General features: G+C 36.9%; 1 protein-coding gene across 4 annotated transcripts in view; it reads left to right on the forward strand.

Annotated features, from left to right (window-relative positions):
• Nucleotides 1-22017, forward strand: part of GRB10 (growth factor receptor bound protein 10) — a 233563-nt gene that overhangs the window by 124239 nt on the left and 87307 nt on the right. For all 4 annotated transcript variants that reach the window (XM_007500399.3, XM_056804837.1, XM_056804836.1 and 1 more), the window contains 2 exons: nt 3151-3370; nt 15962-16100. In XM_007500399.3, the coding sequence (XP_007500461.2) occupies nt 3151-3370; nt 15962-16100 (359 nt within the window). The remainder of the gene's footprint in view (nt 1-3150; nt 3371-15961; nt 16101-22017) is intronic.

Below are 22017 nucleotides of genomic sequence, written 5' to 3' on the forward strand. Positions count from 1 at the left end.
TAGGAGAGCGAGGAGATTCATAACCTGTAATCTTTAGAAATATAATACAAAGTAGAATATGGAGATGGAAGGGAATGTGCATATATTATATGTCTAGGCATTGTGCTAAGTTCTTTATAAATACTACCTCATTTGATCTGACAAAGTCCTTAGGAGGTAGGTGTTATTATTATCCTCACTTTACAGTTGAGGAAACTGAGGCAGACAGAAATTAAATGACTTGCCCAGAGTCACACAAGTTAGTAATGGTCTGGGAGCTAGGGGGAATTACTTATTAGGAAATTATATTAGAATGAATTTTTGTTGCATTTTTTGGACTATATGGAATCCAATCTTTTTCAACTCTTTTTTAGATTTCAGAATTTCAGAAGTGGCAGAAATGACTTATTTCTGGGTTGAAGGGCATCTACTAGGGTCAGGGATTAGGGAGACTTAAGGGAAGAGATAAAATTTGAGTTGGGCCTTTAAGGATGCATAAAATTTTGGAGGAGAAGGAAAAGCCAGGTCAGTAAAGAACTAGATTTCGGACACAAATGTTTGGGAATCTTCAAATTATTCAAACTGTGTACTGCGACTCCTCACTGCCCAAGCTTATAAATGTTGTCCTTCAAATTAATCCACTTTAGAGATAATTACTTGCCTTAATGGAGCCATCATTGCTTGAAAGTTTCTTGGCACTTCCAGTGGAGAGTTGTTCTCAGATCCAGTTTGTACCAGTTGCTTTTCCATTTTGGTTCTACATCTTATCCATTTCAGAATATACCTCTATGGACTTTCCCCATGGCCAAGTCTAGCCATAGAATAAAGATATATGTAGAAAAAATAAAACAAGAGGAAGGCAAAACTCCCCACCCTGATAGAGACCATATTGGATAGTTTATTCAATATTCCATAGTCATAGACCCCTTCCTCTGCATTTAAAAAGAGGAAAATGCGCTTTCTCAATTCTTCCTATAGAGGACACATACAAAAGCTATATAAATAGGCAGTGATGAAGGGAAATACTTCCATTCTGTCAGTGGTTCTCAATTTGGCCACTTGGATGGGGAAAATTCTCTCTCTCTCTCTCTCTCTCTCTCTCTCTCTCTCTCTGTCTCTCTGACTCTCTTCTCTCTCTGTCTTCTCTGTCTCTGTTCTCTGTCTCTCTCCATCTCTCTTTGTCTCTCTGTCTCTCTCACATACACACATACACACAATATAGTTATAATATAGAGCTACAATTCCAAAGATAAGTTTGTTTAACTTATTGTTCAAGCTATTTGAAATTTGTTTAAAAATTTCCTTTTGGAATTATGGTACATTCTTTAGCATAACACTGCCAGGACTAGATCCTCATCCTTCTTGGGACCTTTCTAACTTTTAAGACATAATTAAAAGTAATTGGAAGTCAAGTCTGGTGAGTAAGGGAGAAGTTGAAAGTAGGGATTAATTTAGGGATTGAATTGAAAAATTGAAGTTATGATTAACTTGGGTAATGATTTTTACTAGCTATGGAACATGAATGGAATGGAATGGTACTGTGCTATAAAAAATGGCAAAAATAACAAATTCAGAGATATATGGGAATATATATATATATATAATGTTTGCCTTTTCTTATGTATAAATTAATTAATGGGGATAAAGTAAACTAAAAACAGTAAGCATAGTGACTACAAAGATGTACATTAAATGAATAATAAGATTAAGCTGAATTCTCTTCTATGATGATAATGGCCATATATAAGACTCTTTGTAGACTGCATATTGACTTAGCTTATGTTATTTTTATTTAATTGTATTTTTTTCATCAAATATTTCCCAATCCCATTTTAATCTAGTTCAGGTAGTCTTTGAGTGTTGTGGATTGCACTGGATCTGTGTATTTTTTGAGCCCTTCTCTTCCCTCTTAGAATCTTTACTATATATTTGTCCTAAGGCAGAAGAGGGGTAAAGAAAGCATAGACAATTGAGGTTTAAATGACTTGCTCAAGGTCACAAAGGAAGTATCTGAGGTTAGATTTGAACCCAGGAACTCTTATCCCCAGGTCTGACTCTTATCTGCTAAGCTATCTGGATGCCCACAAACAGTTTCTCTTTGACACTTCTAGAGCATTAAGAGATTGACTTGTATATCATCACAGTCATCGCCAGTATGTTAAGAGGCAGGATTCTAACTCACATTCCCTGGCTTTAAGGCAGACTCTCTTATCAACTCTGATGCACCAACTCATTGATAAATATGTCAGACAGGTGCCAGGCAACTTCAGTAGGGGAGGTAGAACAGGGTGGCATTTTAGGGAAGGCTTAACATAGAAGATGGCCTTACAGCTGATTGTTGAAGGAAATCTGGTGGAAATGAGAAGGAAGGACATTTTATTTTGAAGCACAAAAATGAGAATTGAAGTGTCTATGTGAGGAGCAGCAAGAAGGCCATTTGGAAAATCTGTGGAGTATGTGAAAGGGAATAATGTATAATAATGCTAGACAGGCAAGTTTGAACTGGGCTGTCAGGGGTTTGTCTTTGTCCTTAGAGACTATTATGACTCACTGGAATTTATTGAATAGAGGAATAGAATGATTATCAGACTCATGCTTTAGGAAAACCACCAAGGTGTCTGCCTCCAAATCCTCACTGTTCCCCAATTTGAAGCCATTTCTCCAGGGAATTTTTCATGTTATTCCTGAAACATATGGATAAAATTATCCTACATTATTTTTTAATTTGCTTTCAGTCTTTAACCTTCAATAACAGATCTTGGTAAGGAAATCTTTAATTTCATATTCTACACATTGATCATTTCTTTCAACAAGTGTTCCTGTGTTCAAGAAATATTTATTCAACACACTTCAGTGTATCTGTGTAGTGAGAAACAAAGATAAATAAAATATGGACCCAACCCTGGAACATATAACAATTAATAATGATAATAATAACAGTAGCTAGCATGTATATAAATAACTTGAAGATTTAAAGTATACACTTCACAAATAGTCCCCAAGAACTCTGGGAGGTAGGGGTTATTCCTGTTTTATGGATGAGGAAACTGACGCTGATTTCCCCAGCATCCCACATTGCTAATAACTATCTGGTTTGATCTTGGTGAAATGTGCCTTTGACCACCGAATGAGCTGCCTTTTGTCACCTTTTTGTTTCTCGTTTGTTTCCAGATGATGATGTGGACTTGGAAGCTTTGGTAAATGACATGAACTCCTCGTTTGAAAGTTTGTATTCTACATGTAGCATGCAGTCAGAAACTGCCCCCCTCCTTCAAAATGGTCAACATAACCGTAGCCAGCTGCCAACCTCAGGAACAAGTGCCCTCCAGCAGCAAGTGTCCCCAAAACAGAAAGTTCAGCGTTCTCAACCCATGCACATTCTAGCAGTCAGGTAAGATAAGAAAGCATCTTGGTCAATTGTGTTTACTAAATTAAAATGGTGAATAAGTGTTGCACATTGCATGTTTAAATTATGCTAAAGTTACTTCTCGCATTGTATCCTCTTTGATTTGTGAAGAAATGAAGGGATGGGTAACTTGCAAACTTTATTTCCGATCATTTTCTTTTCTTTGTCTTTGCAACAAAAGATGTTGAAAATGGGAAGCTATGTTTTATCCTCCAAAGTCAAAGCTCACATAATTAAAATTTGTTGATTTCTTTTGATAAACTTTTAAATTGGCCACTGTCACCTAATGTCCGAGCCATGGACCTAAATTCCCAAACTGCCTCAGATACTTATTAGCAATGTGGCTTTAGGAATTTCACTCATCCCTCAGTTTCCTCCTGTAAAAACAGGGGGTTGGACTCTGAATATCATTGAGGAAGAATACCTTCTACAGATAGAAGTATTTGGAAGACCTTCCCATTTATGGCAGAGCTGTCTCCCTTTTGGACCATGAGCAGAATGCTAAGCGGACCCTTGATCTTGAAGGTTCCCTTCTATGAGTGGTGCTGGAGTATGTATAGATAAATGTGTGTTCTTGGAAAATTTAATCACATCATTTTCCTGCTTTTTATTTTGGTTTGACTGGGCCAAAAAATGGGCCCGTGACTACTACACAAATAAAAATCTTATTTTATTTTCTTACTATAGTTTTCTGCCTTTGACCCAGGAAGCAAAAGCTGTCTACTTTTGTACTACCCTTTATAACCACAATTTGCTTTTTTCATGCTCCCTGATCTCAGTCTTATTAAGTATCAATTACTTCAAGTATGGTGACCTGTTACTCCTGCATTGGTGTTGACAGTCATGTCTACCCACTATTTACTTCAAAAGCCACTGGGTTAGGCCCTATTTCTAGAAGCTACAATTCATGATTCTGGACTGATAATGAAATGTGATATCCATTCCAGAGAGGTGAAGAATTTGGGGTGTGGAATAAGGGTAGAACAACCATTGACTGGATGAGATTTGTTTAGCTTGACTAGGAATATTTGTTATAAGAATTTTTTTTCCAATTTAGGTGGAGAACGGGAAGTAGACAAAAATGTATTTCTGTTCATTTTTTTTTTTAAGTGGGCAGGTGTGCTATAGATATGAAATGTTGCATGCACTTTCAGATGCGTTTACCATATGATTAGTTTTATTTAATATTTTACTTTGTTTTAAGAAATATCTCATGAAGTGGGGGTAATCTATAAATGTAAGTAATATAAAAATAGTTATTCCCAAAAATGCAAAATAAAAAAAATTATATATAGTAGGAAAAAAATAGAATCTTTGTGTCTCTCAGCTTATCTGTTCTCCATGATGCATGCCATTATTCTATTCTGTGTTCTATATATACTAATATAGAATATTATATTCTATATTCTATATCTGTGACCAATGCTTGAGTTTTCTTGTACCTTTTTTCAGGACATGTTTTTCATTAGAATATTGTAGAATATTAAATTGTGTTTCTTTTTAGCACAATATTTTTTACCTGCCCCACTTCTGGGTGGGTATTTCAATTTTAATTTAAGAATGTTACTTCCTCAAGATGGTGGTAGCTAATTCCTCTTAATTCAGTGCCCAAAGTTGTGAGTTAGGCACTTTGAAAACCTTATAATCCTTTAGGAACTGAGGTGTCAAATACTGACCAGCCAGTGTGAGGCCTGCTGGCAACACTCAAAACTGCCCAAACCAAATTAAAATGCAATTGCGAGATGTTTATCATAATAAATAGGAAAACAAATAGAAAATATTAACATATGGATTTTGCTATTTGACCTACAATGATCCTTATATATAGTTTAATGGCTATATCTTGAGTTTTGAAACCTTTGCTGCAGAGATGTTAGTGATAAATGTAAGTAGAGGCAGCATTGGATAGAGCACTGAGCTTGGAATCAGGATGGTTCATCTTCCTGAGTTCGAATGTGGCCTCTCACATTTACCAGCTGTGTGATCCTGGGCAAGTCACTTAACCCTGTTTGCCTTGGTTTCTTCATCTATAAAATGAGTTGGAGAAGGAAATGGCAAACACTCCATTGCCTTGCCAAGAAAACTCCAAATGGGTCATAGAGATACAACTGAACAACAAGAAGGGGTCATTAAAATCACAAGTCATTTCAAAATGCCATTTCAGACTCTCAGAATTGGAAGGAACCCAGAAGCCATGATCTGTACTGAAGAATCCCCTCCACTAAAAGTGGGGAAACACCCATGATACCCCAAGAATACCAGATAGTCCACAAGTTGTTAGTTAGATTATTTTCCCTTCAAAAGTGTGCAAAATGGAGTGAGAAAAAATTCAAATCCACTCTTAAACACTTACTCTGTTTGACTCCAGGCAAGTCACATAGTTTTTGTTTGTCTCCGTTTCCTCAACTGCAAAATGGGAGTGTTCATGGCTCCTATCTCACAGGGTTGTTATCAAATGAAATATCCTTTATAAAGTTTTTAGTACAGTGCCTGGACCATAGTAAGCACTTAACAAATGTTTGTCTCTCCCTCCCCTCCCCCCTTTTATCCCTCCCTCCATTTAATCTATTTTGATTTACCTTGCATTTTTAAAGATCATTTTTGTGCCTAACGTACATCCATCTTAGAAATGGGAAAGTACATTTATGACAGCAGCCATAGTTGCTTCTTAGAATTGAGACCACCATTCATTCCTATTTCTAGAGGGATCGTCTATGTTTGTCAAAGTGACATGAGACCGGTTAAGGGAGAAGTTTGTTATATAGATTTGATTGTATAATAGTCATACCTTCAAATCTGTTCTTTTTTCCAAAACTTCAAGATTGTTGTGTCCATTTATCATATTTCCTGCTGTTTAAAAACATGAGACATTTTTATTATTGTTTGTGGCAGTTTTATTGACCACTATTAATGTTCCTGAAATAGAGTTAATTGTTCACCATTCTTTAAATAAGTTAATTTTATCTTCTGGTTTTGCAACCACATTTTAAATTATTACCTTATCAGTTACTCATCAACAGTGGAAACGCATATGAAGTAGTTTTTAATCAACTTATTCAAGGTTTCGAAATAGCAATGACTTATTTGTTCCACAATAGTCCTTTTTAATGGTGAGTTTATACTAGCTTCTTGTTATATGAGAGTTGTTGACCTTTTTACTTTATGTGAATCTTTAGGAGATCTCGCAGCAAATCTTATCTGAAAGAAAACTACACTGAGCTTCACCATTTGACCATATGAAGGAAGCAAGTTATTTTATTTAAATCACTTTGGTTAAGTTACTCCAGCTTCCTCAGTTTTCTCATTTGTAAAATGATGAAATTGGACAAAATGTTGTCTCTGGTCCTTTCCAGCTCAAACTTTATGATATTATAAATTCCTAAGCATGAACCATTTGAAATAAGTATATTTTGCTCAAATTTCTTGAAGATTTTCATAATGTAGTTATTGCATTGCCAACTCTCTTTACTACATGCCTCTTCTTTATCTCATTCCAACTTCATTCAGCTTATTAAAAACCCTCTTCTGGCTTGGCAGAATCCTTACTTTGTACCCATGTCCCTCATTTGGGACATCCTAAGGTCCTAAACTTAAATACTTCAGTGGATCCATAGTCTCACAAATGTAAATAAATAGCCCCTTGATTTGGAGCAAAGAGTATCTCATCCATTACTGTGTTCCTCTTGTTCATGGTATTCCGTCACTCCTCCTTAGAGAATAAATAAACATGCTAGAGACCTTCATGTAGATCTTTTTATCTTCCTTGCTACCTGAGCACGACCCAAGTCATCCTCTCTGTCAGTCACCTCTCACTCTTGCTTCTTGACTGAGTCACCTTTTCTATTCATCTATTTCTTCTACATAACTTCTGTATCACTTCTTGCATGCAAGTGATCATTAACAATATGCAAGATCTTGCTTATATCTACCATCCATTGCTCCACTGCTCACTGGGCCACTTTACAGTTTTGAATCTTTAGAAATTGTTGTCTTCTTGAAATTTGTTATCTATAAAGTATCTGCCTTTCCTTTGAACAGTGAGCAGAATGCTTTCTCTGACAATGGTGTATATCATTGCTGAGCATTTAGCTCCCTATTTATGCCTTGTTTGAAAATAATAATCACTGTATCATAGACCATAGCATCCTCCAGTGTTATATGAATTCATTGACACATTTTCATCACAGAAATTCAGACCTATGTAAATAAATAAATTATAAACAATAGTGTTCTCTTTGTCAGTAAGTGATATATAGCATCTTTATAGTATTACTGGTGTGGCTTGAGGAAGGTAGGAGTCTCCAATAATTTTAAAGCCAAGGCAGTGGGATTCTAAAGTTTTTATCCATCCATCTATCCACTCTATCTATCTATCTATCTATCTATCTATCTATCTATCCATTTGTCTATCCATCCATCCATCCATCCATCCATCCATCCATCCATCTATCCATCTCCCTCCATTTTTCTCTTTCACTCTGTTTCTGTCTTTGTCTCTGTCTCTCTCCTTCTCCCCCTACCCCCAGTCCGTCTGTCTGTCATTCTCTTCAACAAATGGAATCTCAAAAAAAAAAATGCCTATCTTTGGCTCTCTCCTAAAACCATACCTCATGTTTGTCATGGGTTTAAATCTAAAGTCTTCTAGAAAGAATATGGAGAAAAGGATATGGCTTACAAGTCACTTATTTATTACTTAAACAAAGGTTAGACTCCTCAATTGAATTCTATATCAAGGTGACAGCTGTTATGGGAATACATGGAGCTTGTTACAATTAAAAATAACTTTAATGGCATATAATCAAACCATTATGAGAATGGCCTTCAACATTACACAACACTGCATTCATTCATTCACTGTGATCTATTGGACTTTCAAATTAGCATATTATTTACACAACAAAACTTTCTGGTTGTCTTCACTATTTCCTTTAATATTAGAAGAAGAAAATAGTTTTTTTTAAAGAATAGTTTGAAATGAAGACATGAGCGTATATTTAGGCTATGAAATGAATCTCTGAAAAAGTTTGCCTAATTTGTATCATAACTTGATAGAAAATCCATCAGATGCAAAAGACAATAAGGACTTTTAAAATGCTATTCATAGAAAGAAGAAAAGGAAGAGAAGATGGGTTTACTTCTTTGACAAGGTAGTGTAGTGTTGAGTTGACACAAAGTAGCTATAAATTGGTACAATTCTAGCAAGCAATTTGGATTTATGTCAAGAAAGTGACTAAAAGATTCATACTTTGTGTCTCAGAGATTACACTGCTAAGTATATACACCACCGAGGTCATTAATAGAAATAGTCATCTCCCACTCCCACCCCCAATCATACTAATATGCTTCTAGCAGCACTTTTTTTTCTAGGTAGCAAAGAACTGGAAACATAGTCAAGGTTCATCCATTGCAGAATGACTAAACAAATTATGGTACATGAATATAATGAGATATTACTGCCTGCTATGTTAACAACAAGAATGGTGAATACAATTAATCATGGAGAGATACATGAAGTTATTATGCAAAGTAAAGTAAGGAGAGCCAAGAAAATAATATACACAATGACTGCCACAATGTAAATGGAAAAAAAAAAAGAACCTACCACAAAATACTCTAAAGAGATCATTGTGAAATTGCAAGGAATGAGCATGGCCATATAGAAGAGACATGAGAAGATTCTGTCACTCTTGCAAAAGGAACAGGGCCATAGTGTGAGACACTGTATGTATTTTCAGACTTTTTCAATGTATTGTTAGTTTTTGCTGATCTTCCCCATTTTCTTTTAAAATATTCTTTTATACACGATGATTTATTGGCAAGGGGAGAAATACCAGGAGAAATTTAAGCAATGTAAAAACAAAAGATCAATAAAAATTAAAAAAAAAATAATGAGCATCATGAATTCATGAGAAGCACGAAAAGGTACATGAATAGTACCAGTACAGTCTGATAGAGGAGATATAAGAAGATGTCTTTCCTGACTTCTTTATAGTAGAGGTCCCAAAATATGTAACATTAATTACCTAAAATATCAGATTTATGTGTTGCTTAGTTCTGCTGAATTTCTTTCCTTTCTATTTTGAAAAAAATTTTTTTTTTTTAATTTTAAAAGGATATCTATAGATGGGAAAAGAAGAAGAATAGAAAGGGGAACCTAGGCAATGTGAAAAGAAAAAATATGAAGATCAAAAAAAAGTTAAAAAAGAATGACAACGAAACTTCAGCCCTACTCAATTCCTATTATTTCCTCAATTTCCCCCAGTAAGAAAAATAATTCCTTTGGATTTTCGAAAGGTTAAGTTTGCATTGAGAAGGGATTGTAGCCAAGATAAGTGAAGAGAGATAGTGAGGAGAGAAAATTTTCAGTCTCCTTACACAAGTTCAACTTGCTGGAATGATTCCAGAATCTTTTTCATTAATATGAGATATTATGAAAAATGATAGAAATGGCCATAAAAATCAAAATAGAAAACTTTTACTCAGTTGTTCAAAAGGAAGGGAATTTCAAAAAGTATAAAGAGCCTTTTTGCAAACTGCATTATAGATATTATTTTATCTTCACAACAACCCTTGGAGATTATTATTCCTTTTATTGATTTATTGATTGATTGATTTATTTATTATTTATGATCAACTTTAGTTGAGGAATCTGGGGCAAACAGAGCTTAAGGGACTTGCTCAGGGTCAGTATAGGACAATATTTATATGTTGATACTATATATTACAACTAGGAAGTAAATGAAGCCATATTTGAATTCTAAGTTCAAGTAAGTCTTCCTGACTGGAGACATAATATTAGGAGAGAAAGTCTCCATATAGGAAATGATGTTTGAGCTGAATTCTGAAGGAAACTAGAGAATCCAAGAGAAACAAAAGAACGTTCTTAACAGTACTTAGAAGACAAATTTCACATTATTATTAGGAATATTTTTCTTACTAGTGTTGTCCACTGTGGAATAGGTTGCATTTATGAAATATTAAAGCCCCTTTCCTTAGAGATTATCAATTAGTCTGGATAGTTGACTGCCATAGATGCTGTGGAATAGAATAGTCTTGCTTACGAGAAGAGGTTTAGTTAGATGCCTTCTAATGCCCCTTTCAACATTTGAAATCATATTATCATAGATTTGGAGCTGGAAGAAACCTTAGAGACCACTAAGTTCACCTATTTCATTTTTGAAATAACATTATTGTTGTTGAGTCATTTTAGTCATGTCCAGCTCTTTGTGATTTGGAGTTTTCTTGGCAAAGATACTGGCGTGGCTTGACATTTCCTTTCCTAGATCATTTTGCAAATAAGTAACTGAAGCAAACAGGATTAAGTGCCTTGCCCACATCTAGTAAGTGTCTGAGGCCAGATTTGAACTTATGAAGTTGAGTCTTTCTGACTTTCTGACTTTGCCAACATTCTAACCCACTGTGTCATCTTCCTGCTGAGATAAGTCGTGAAATAGAGCAGTGAAATCACTTTTATAAACACACACCTAGTAAGTGTCTATAGCAAGGTTTACACAAAAATCTTTCCAACTTAAGTCCATTGGCCTCAATTAAAAAGAAAATTTCCTTTATTGAATAGGTGTCAATCAATGGGCGTGCTGGACATTTCTTAAAAGACTCCTTGTGACCACTTAATTGTGGCTGATGTCTGTCAACATCCTTTTGCTTCTTTCATAGTTCAACCTCTTCAAATAGGGCACAAGATGCACTCCCTTTCCCTGACTCTTCCAAGGAGATTTCAGTCTTTATTCAATCAGTGAACAACATTTTGCTGTGTTTCTACTGTTTTCACACATAAATCACACAACATGTAAACCCCCTCACCCCATCACAGTTCTAAATTAACCAGTAAATACTGAGTACTCGGTATGCAAAGGTAGATGACATTTGAAATCTTTAGTAGAGAATACAAAACAGTATGTGGTTAACAGAGTGATCACCTCAAAAACGTCAGAATTTAGAAGTGGTTTTAAGATTTTTTAATAAAATAATCATGGGTGATTTTATAAGGATCAATTTCCTAGACTGGAGACTTTACTGTCGGTTTTGTAATCCATTCTATGGTGTTTTTTTTTTTAATCACACTTCAATAATTCATAAAATAGAAATCTATAGTTACCTTCATTGTGTCACTATGCTAGACATTGGGGATACATGAATGGAAAATGAATGTCCTCAAGGAGCTTATACTGCAAGTGAGAAGAGGCAGGACAAAAACACAGACAAGTGTGATACAAGGTAGAAGAATGTATTTATGACATAGGAAAGAATCATGAATTATGATGTAAGAAAAGAGCAATGCTGTTAGATGGGGATGATTGAGGATTCATTGTAGATGTGGGAGATCACAGTCTCCAAAAATGGACAGATATGGGAGATGTCTAATTACATTAGAATTGTTGGAAGTGAAGGGAGGTTGGGCAATCCATTCCAGTCCTGAGGGAAATTGTGTGCACATAAATCCAGAGTTGGAAGGGTATGCAAAGAAACTGAGGAACATTAAGTACTTCTATTTGACAGGAGTAGAAGAGTCCTCTTGTTCCCCAAATAAGAGAATATAAGCCTTCTCACTTCTCTTAGTCTGCAGTCTTGTTCTTAACCTTTCTTTCTTTCTTTCTTTCTTTCTTTCTTTCTTTCTTTCTTTCTTTCTTTCTTTCTTTCTTTCTTTCTTTCTTTCTTTCTTTCTTTCTTTCTTTCTTTCTTTCTTTCTTTCTCTCTCTCTCTCTCTCTCTCTCTCTCTCTCTCTCTCTCTCTCTCTCTCTCTCTCTCTCTCTCTCTCTCTCTCTCCCTTCCTTCCTTCCTTCCTTCCTTCCTTCCTTCCTTCCTTCCTTCCTTCCTTCCTTCCTTCCTTCCTTCCTTCCTTCCTTCCTTCCTTCCTTCCTTCCTTCCTTCCTTCCTTCCTTCCTCCCTCCCTCCCTCCCTCCCTCCCTCTCTCTTCTCTTTCTTTCTCCTCTTTCTTTCTGAGGCTGATGGATCACTTGATCTTGGGAGCTCAGAGTTAGGCTTTGAAAAAGGTAAAAATCCATTTACCTCTTTATGAATGGATTAGAACTTTTAACTACACCAAAACATCTCAACCACAGACCAGGGTAGAGTTTTCTCAGTGTGGTAGCTTGAGTCTAAAAGAACTAGATGGATCAATTGGTAAAAGAAATTATTGTAATTTTACTTTGAAATTGCAATTTTTATTCTATTTCTTTATATAACTTGATCATTTGAGGTATTCTTAAATTCTAAGGTTTCTAATTCTCAATACATCTTTTTTTTTGTAATCCTTTACCTTCCATCTTAGAATCACTATTACATATTGGAATAGTAAGGGCTACTCAATGGGGGGTCAGGTGACTTGCCCAGGTTCACAGAGCAGGTAGGAAGTATCTCAGGCCAGATTTGAACCCAGGACTTCCCATCTCTAGACCCAACTCTCAGTCTACTGAGATCGCTTCCTCTACTCTCTCTTCAACAGAAGAAGAGTTTTTTTAAACTCAGTTCTATTAAAATGTTTATCAGAGGAGACTTCCAGTCAAGATGGCACTTTAGAGAAAGCTAAAGTTCAGAGCTCCAGAAACCCTTCCTTACTGATCTCAAACTGAATGCCCCTAGGGCACCGAAATTCAAAACAAACAACAGAATAGACCCCAGGAACACTCCTCCTGGACCTGGATCAAAAGGTATGGCCCCCCCAAGAGTCAGAACCCAAGATCACTTGGATCTAAGGAGTAGGCAAAAGGAAGGTCCCATTCCCCCCAACCCAGAGCGCTGAATCCAAGGCAGCAGCAGGAACCTCAGGGCAGGCAAAAGGGCCTCAGGAGCTGGCTATTCTGAAGGCCGCACCCTGAAAACAACCTGAGCCAGTTGAGGGGGCACCCAGACAGCAGGGAAACAGAGAGTGGGGGGAGGGGGGGAGAGCCTGTAACCCCCTGACCAGATCCTTCCATCTGAGTCTCACTGAAGGTCCTTGCCTGAGGGCATACTCAGTCTGAGGTTAATCCTATCACCAGCCCTCAGAGCTCTGGGAAGCCATGGGCCCTCCCCCTCAGAGTGCAGGCTCCTCTGAAACAAGAGTAATCCTCAGGGCTGAAGGCCACATCCTGAAAACAACCTGACCCAGTCAAAACTAGAAAGAGAAATCCCATTCAAAATTACCCTAGACAAAATAAAATACTTAGGAATCTATCTCCTGAGACAAACACAGGAACTATATGAACACAACTACAAAACACTCTCCACACAACTAAAACTAGACTTGATCAATTGGAAAAACATTAACTGCTCATGGGTAGGACGAGCCAATTATAGTAAAAATGACCATCCTACCCAAACTTATTTATCTATTTAGTGCCATACCCATAGAACTTCCAAAAAATTTCTTTACTGATTTAGAAGAAACCATGACAAAGTTCATTTGGAATAACAAAAGATCAAGAATATCCAGGGAAATAATGAAAAAAAAATACAAAGTTAGGGGGCCTTGCAGTCCCAGATCTCAAACTATATTACAAAGCAGCAGTCATCAAAACAATTTGGTACTGGCTAATAGACAGAAAGGAGGATCAGTGGAATATACTTGGGGCAAGTGACCTCAGCAAGACAATATATGATAAACCCAAAGATCCCAGCTTTTGGGTCAAAAATCCACTATTCAATAAAAACTGCTGGGAGAACTGGAAGACAGTGTGGGAGAGATTAGGATTAGATCAACACCTCACACCCTACACCAAGATAAATTCAAAATGGGTGACTGACATGAACATAAAGAAGGAAACTATAAGTAAATTAGGTAAATACAGAATAGTATTCATGTCTGAACTTTGGGAAGGGAAACACTTTAAAACCAAGCAAGACATAGAGTCACAAAATGTAAAATAAATAATTTAGACTACATCAAATTAAAAAGCTTTTGTACAAACAAAACTAATATAACTAAAATCAGAAGGGTAGCAACAAATTGGGAAGCAATCTTCATAAAAACCTCTGACAAAGGTTTAATTACTCAAATTTGCAAAGAGCTAAATCAATTGTACGAAAAAATCAAGCCATTCTCCAATTGATAAATGGGCAAGGGACATGAACAGGCAGTTCTCAGCCAAAGAAATCAAAACTATTAATAAATGCATGAAAAAGTGCTCTACATCTCTTATAATCAGAGAGATGCAAATCAAAACAACTCTGAGGTATCACCTCACACCTAGCAGATTGGCTAACATGACAGCTATGGAAAGTAATGAATGCTGGAGGGGATGTGGCAAAGTAGGGACATTAATTCATTGCTGGTGGAGTTGTGAATTGATCCAACCATTCTGGAGGGCAATTTGGAACTATGCCCAAAGGGCGATAAAAGACTGTCTGCCCTTTGATCCAGCTATAGCACTGATGGGTTTGTACCCCAAAGAGATAATGGACAAAAAGACTTGTACAAGAATATTCATAGCTGCGCTCTTTGTGGTGGCCAAAAATTGGAAAATTGGGGAATGGCTGAACAAATTGTGGTATATGTTGGTGATGGAATACTATGGTTCTAAAAGGAATAATAAAGTGGAGGAATTTCATGGAGACTGGAACAACCTCCAGGAAGTGATGCAGAGCGAGAGGAGCAGAACCAGGAGAACATTGTACACAGAGACTCATACATTGTGGTACAATTGAAGGTGATGGACTTCTCCATTAGTGTCAATGCAATGTCCCTGAACAATCTGCAGGGATCTAAAAAACACTATCCACAAGCAGAGGATAAACTGTGGGAGTAAAAACACTGATGAAAAGCAACTGCTTGACTACAGGGGCTGAGAAGAAATGACTGAGGAGAGACTCTAAATGAACACTCTAGTGCAAATACCAACAACATGGAAATGGGTTCGAACTAAGAATACATGTGAAACCCAGTGGAATTTTGCGCCGGCTATGGGAGAAGTGGTGGGAGGGGGCGGGGGGGAGTTAGAGATAATGATCATTGTTTCCAATGAATACTGTTTGTAAATAACCAAATAAAATAATGTTTAAAAAGTAAAAAAAAAAGTTTATCAGAATTTTTTCAAAAAAGAAGAGCTATCTAAATCCCTCCCAAATTCATTCTATTATGATAGTTAATTGAAGTATCTTGCAGACTTCCACAGTGCCACTTAATTGTACAGTCTCTTCTAGACTCTTTCTATTTGAACTCCCCTAAAACTGCTCAAGACAGAATTCTCTCATCACTCTTCTCTTAGCAGAGTTCCACATTCCCTGAGCAGTTAACATGTAGCTCCCAGGACTCTTATCCATAAAAGTATGGCAACAACATCCATAAAAACGTTTTTATGAAAGGAGCTGTTATTTAAGCTGGGGTCACCTCCATAAAAGCAGAGGCAAATTGACTGAGTGGCTTGAGGGCAACGAATATGGTGGGGGGTTGGAGGAGAGATCAGAAGGGTTGGAACAGGAGGAGAGAGGGCTAGGATGGAGTGGACAGCAATGAGTACCTGTGTTTGTGCTATAGAGTCTGTGTCCCAGGGGGTGGGGAGATGATGGTGGGGCTGAGCCTTGCTTCTCAAAGGGCTGAGATGTTCAGGTGTTAATGTAAATTTTTGCTTTTGGTTCCAGACGCCTTCAGGAAGAAGACCAGCAATTTAGAACCTCGTCTCTGCCTGCCATACCAAATCCATTTCCTGACCTTTGCAGTCCCACCAATTCTGTTCTCACCACAAGCTCTTTACCTCAGAATCAACCAGCTAGTAAGCAGGTGAGTCATTTTTGTACCTGTTTGGTGCCAATGATGATTTCTTGTGTTTTTTTTTTTTGAATGGTGATTGGTTTGATTATTTACTATTTTTATAGATTATATATTAATATAATTAAATTTGGGGAAAAGGGAAGGAACAATTAGGGGTTTTTTTTTCTGTACACATCCATATATAGATAAACATATACACATAGAATTTTTAAAGTGAGGAGTCTGTCATCATGGATAGGAGCAGGATTCAGAATCAGAAAGACTTGGTTTCAAGTTTTGCCTATCCTACAAACTCTATATGTGACCCAAAGCAAGTCACTTAACCTCTTAGTGTCTTATGCAAGTTGTCTAAGATGATATGTTTCAGGAGCAGTTAGGTGACTCAGTAGATGAAGAGCCCTGGTCTAGAAACAGGAGGTACTGGGTTCAAATGTGCCCTCAGATACTTCCTCACTGTGTGTCACTGGGCAAGTCACTTAACCCTCATTGTCTTGCCCTTACCGTTCTTCAGTCTTGGAATACTTAGTATTGATTCCAAGACAGAAGATGAGTTTTTTTTTTAATAAATTATTTGTTTCATAGCAGGTACCTTGGTAATAAAGTTTCTCATTAGGAACTCCCTACAATTAATGATATCATAGGTCCAATTTATATAGATTATAAATATAACAATTTTTTATATTTTTTACATTAAAAAATGTTTTAGTTACCTGAAACTTTCTCTGCCCTAGGCAGCTTTCTAAAACTAGTATACATTGGTAGAGGAAGTGTTCCCATAGCCCTAATGAAATCACAGTCCATTTCTGAGAGAGACAGAGACAGAGACAGAGAGAGCGCGCCTTATGAATGTATAGAGAAAATCTATTTAAATGTATGTGTATGTTTTATCCACACTATGTGCATTCTTTAGTTTACTTCTACCCTCAAGGAAAAAAAAGACAGTATTATACAATGAGAAGGATAAGGGCTCACCTGTCTCAGGGCTCATGAAATTTAAAGTCTTGAATTTTCTGTTTCTGTTTTTTTTTCCATCTTCCAAATGGTAATTATAATATCTGTAGTGGAAGGAGTAAAATTAGGGGTTATTGATTGAACATATTATACTAGTAGTCGCCAGGGACTAATTCAATCCCAATAAAATACTCAAGTCAGTTTGGGATTTTTATGATGGTTTAATTACAATTAAAGGAAGAAATTAAGAAGAAGAAGAAGAAGAGAGAGAGGAAGGAGAATTTGAATTGTTCCAGCCCGGGCTGAGCCAAACTGCAGTTCAGAAGCCTTGGCCAAGGGGCCTTCTCAGTCTAGCTTGGCTACCAGCCACCGGGCCTCCTCCAAGATGAGGGGTCTCCTAGTTGGATAGCATTATAGGAGGTAAAGGAAAAAGGAATCAGCCTAAATACTCACCAAGCAAGCTAAGAACTTCTCCTAGTCACCTTACCGGCAAGGCGCAAATGCCAAACCAGCAAGATGCCAAGCACAACGCCAGAAGCTCCCAACTTGGGGAAAAGCCCCACATCTCTAAGAGACGGCGAGAGTGATCACGAGAGCCTCGGCGAGCCCCCGGAGAGAGGAAGTGACGCGAAATATATAGAGCTTTCTTTACACCACTTTCTGCATTTCACATGTACCAATGGTAGCGTAAGCTGGACTTAGGACAGCCTAGGGCGTCTGTCAGTTGTTTCTTATTCGTCACTTGCTAGCACATGTCTGTCATAGGCCATCCTACTTACAGTTAATCCTTAAGTGGGGATGTATACATTTCTGGTTGCTAGAATTTCTAAAGACTAAGCAAAATGGAGAAGATCTAAAATTCACAGTACCTACCCACTACAGCTACTCTGAGGCATTAATGAAATTAATATCTATAAAGTGTTTTTGCCAATCTTATGGTAATATGTGAATATCAACTATTTTATTATTATTGTCATCGTCTGCCATTATTTTCCATGTCACTTTGGACCTGGCATTTAATCTCTTGGAGACTCAGTTTCCCTCCTGAAGTTCAGGCAGTCATTCCCATCTTGTTTATCTCTCAAACCCGTTTAGAGGCTATGGTGAATAAATAAATATACAAATATTTTTTAGAAATTGAATGTAGACCACCATAAAATAAATTATTATTAATTTGAACGTTATATTATGCTTCTGCTGTACCCTATTGGGCAGTTGGAGTTTAGAATGATTCTTCTCACTAGATCTTGTTACAGGCTCTCGGGGTAAACTGTTTAATTTCAAAGGTCATTCTCTGGCAACCTCAACTATCTAAAACATAGCCAAAATGTAGGAAGTAATCATAAAATGTTTCTGATTAACTTAAGTTGAGGGCACAAAGTCCACTCTCATGTACCTTACTCTTCTGTTAGCTCTCGAGGCCTTAATTGTTAGCTGGTTTAACTCTTGTCCCTCTCTGTAATGTGGATTCCTAGGCTACATTTAGTGGAAAGGCTTCCCCTCATTTAAAAGTTTTCAAGATGGCACTGGATAACCTTCATTGGGAGGGCTTGTGGATTTGGTGGCTCATTTTTTGGGTTATAAATTAAATCAGATGGCAACTGAGGTCCTATCCAACACTATATCTCTTTATTATTATGATGGACTTCATTTTAATCATTAAAAACAAAACAAAAATCTCTTTACCTTCTGGCTTAGAATCAGTATTAAGTATCAGTTTGAAGGCAGAAGAGTGGTAAGGACTAGGCAATGGAGGTTAGGTGACTTGCCCAGAGTCACACAGCTAGGCGGTATCTTGACCAGATTTGACCCAGGAACTCCCCTCTTTAGGCCTTCCTCTCAAACCATTGAGTCATCTAGGTTCCCCCTATATTTCAGTCTAAAAAAATGTACTCATAGACTCCCCCAGCCTGTAAAATTCTAGATAAATGTTATACTGCCACCATCTCCTTTGTATCTCAATTTGGAAATTTACATTTCTCATCAAGAAATACACCCAAGAAGTATGATAGAAGAGGTCGATACCAGCAAATTATGGAAACTAGGGAAGTTGTCAGCTAATCAAGAAATGAAAAAAGGGGGAAAGCATACTTATAATAAAAATAATGATTATTATACTAATAAAAGACATTATATTAAATTGATATAGCTTATTATTTAAAGGGAAGCAAGCTTGTTGTAGTGTGGGAATGGTATATTTATGTTCTTTTGAAGTCCAAGAGCTTTGCCCCCCCACCAAAGTTATCCTCTCTGATCATTACCTATCTGTGGCACGGGAGGTGATCCCAAAGTATCAATGAAGCACAAGCCACCTCAGGTCTTACCAAATTATAAATGTTTGTAACTTAAAAGCAAAATATATCAATAAAACTAGAAACACAGTTGGAAATAATTTAGCGAGACCTGGCACTAGAATCAGCATGAGGTTGTGCTGTAGTGGAAAGTGCATCAGATTTGGAACCAGCAGATTTTTACTTCTTGGGCTTGGATCCCAGCTGCTACCTACCCATGTCACCTTGGGCAATCTCACATAGTCTCCAGATGGATATAAGGTCCCATGCAGCTCAAAATCTCTGCTCCTTTGTTTTGCAGGCCAAACCTAGCAAAATATGGAGAATTCCCCAACTCAGTAATGTTTTTTTTTTTTAACTCAGTGCAAAAATTTTTGAGTTTGAAATACTAATTTAAGTTGCCCAGTTTAGGTACTTGAAAGAGGCCAAAGTTTGTTTTGGTTTGTGCCCACTAAATGTAGATGTCCTCTAAGGCTCTAGGCTCTGTCCTGGTCTTTTTTTCTTTCTGTATTCTCTCACTGGATGATCTTATCAGCTCCCCAACCTCATTTATTTCAGCACAGACTATTTCCCTAACTATATAGCACATAACTTTATCTTGAGATTCAAGCCCTCATTTCCAACTGCCTCTTGGATATTGTAAACTAAATGTCCCAAACACATCTTAAACTTCTGTCCAAAACACAGCTCATCATCTTTTTTTTTGAAACTCTCGTTAATCATTCCCACTTACTTGTTATTTTCATTGGTACCACCATTCTCCCAGTCATCAGGCCCCGTAATTAATTCCTCACTTTCACTCTTCTAGTCTTTTACCAAATCTTGCCATTGTTGTAGCCATCACCGGTGGTCAGACTTTCATCCCATCTTAACTAGATTATAGTAGCAGCCTTCTAATTAGTCTATTTACCTTAAGACTCGTCCTACTCCAATCCATCATCTGATTAGCTGCCAATGGAAAATTGCTAATGGATTTAGGTCAGACCATGTTACCACTCTGCCCACTAAACTCCAGTGGCTCCCTGTTACCCTAGGATCAAAATTTCTCTTTAAATTCGGAATTTCTGCACAACCAGCTCCTCCTGGCCTGCCCTATTTGCCTCACATAGAACACCCATCTCTGCTTTCCACATTTGCACTCCACTAATCTCCATGTCTGGCATCTTCTCCTTCTCAGTCACCAACTCTTCAGACCCTCATGGCTTCCTTTAAGTTCAAGTTCAGTTCAAGTGCCACCTTTTCCAAGAGACTTTTCCTGGACTACCCAGCTGTTAGAACCATCTTCTCTAAGATGAACTTTCATCTATTCTGTCCTTATTTTATACATTCTGATTTGTGTAGTATTTCCTCCAATGGAATGTGAACTCCTTGGGTCTAGCCATTGAGGAAAGCAATATGAATCAGTGCCCCCTCAAAGTTACTTTAATCTAGTGAGAGAAGTATTAAGTCTGTACCCCTAAAGAAGATTGCAGGAAGAGGAAAATGGAGTCATGTGTAAAAATAATAACTGCTTTTTTTCCATAGTGACAAAGAACTTGCAACTGAAAGAATGCCCATTAATTATATAAATTAATAGAATATTATTGAGCTTTAAGAAATGATAAAGAAGACAGTTTCAGAAAAACGTGGGAAGCCTTGTATCAAGTGATCCGAACTTGGAGAACAATTTATATAATAATAATAATTATAGTAACGACAAACAACCTTGAAAGGTTTAATAACTGATCAACAGTTAACCAACCATAATTTAAGGGGACTCATTAAGAAACATGCTACCCACTTAATAACAGAGATGGATAGACTCATGTTATAGTATATTTATATGGATACCAATATGGGAATTTATTTTGTTCGACTATCCATATTTGGTTAAAAAGGGTTTTGCTTTTCTTCCTTTTTCCAGATGGGAAAGAAAATAGATATTTATTCATTGGAGGAAAAATTTAAATTTCAAAATATAAGATACTTGTGGCACATAGTAAACACATAGAATTGTTCTTCCCATGTAGTAAACCTTAAACAAATGCTTAGGAACTGATGACTTGATTATTCCTGAAGTCAGACTTAGTGAATCACCAACAAGCATTTATTAAGCCTTTACTAAATGTCAGGCACTGTGCGAAGCCCAGAAGATACAAAGAGAGACGAGTCTTCAAGAAGTATCAATTCTAATGTAGTGACAGTATGCAAGTAAGGAGGTAGCGACAAAACTACACACAGAGTAGACAGAAAGTCATCTTAGGGGCAGAAGAGATGGCAACTTAGAGGGAAAGGGAATATCCCTTTTTTCTACAGAAATAGGGGTTGGATCTGAAGTTGAGAGTCACGCTTGTTCTGTTTTTTAACTTTTATCTAAGAATTGATACTAACTATTGGTTCCAAGGCAGAAGAAAGCAAGGGCGATGCAATTGGGATTAAGTGACCTGCAACATGGTCATCTAGCTAGGAAGTGACTAAAGCCAGATTTGAACCCTTGACCTCTCGTCTTCAGATCTATCTTTTAATCCACTGAGCTACCTAGCTGCCCCAAAAGCTTTAAAATTTGAAGTAACTAATCATGGAAGCCTAACCTTATGTGTTAATTTGTCATTAGTATAAAATACAGAAAAAAAAATTATTTTTAAAGTGAAGTAATTGCTGAGCTCTACTTTTATTTGGATCATAATCAGAATACTCTTATTAGT

The sequence above is a fragment of the Monodelphis domestica genome, chromosome 7, assembly GCF_027887165.1.
Source record: "Monodelphis domestica isolate mMonDom1 chromosome 7, mMonDom1.pri, whole genome shotgun sequence".
In the NCBI taxonomy this organism is placed as follows: Eukaryota; Metazoa; Chordata; class Mammalia; order Didelphimorphia; family Didelphidae; genus Monodelphis; species Monodelphis domestica.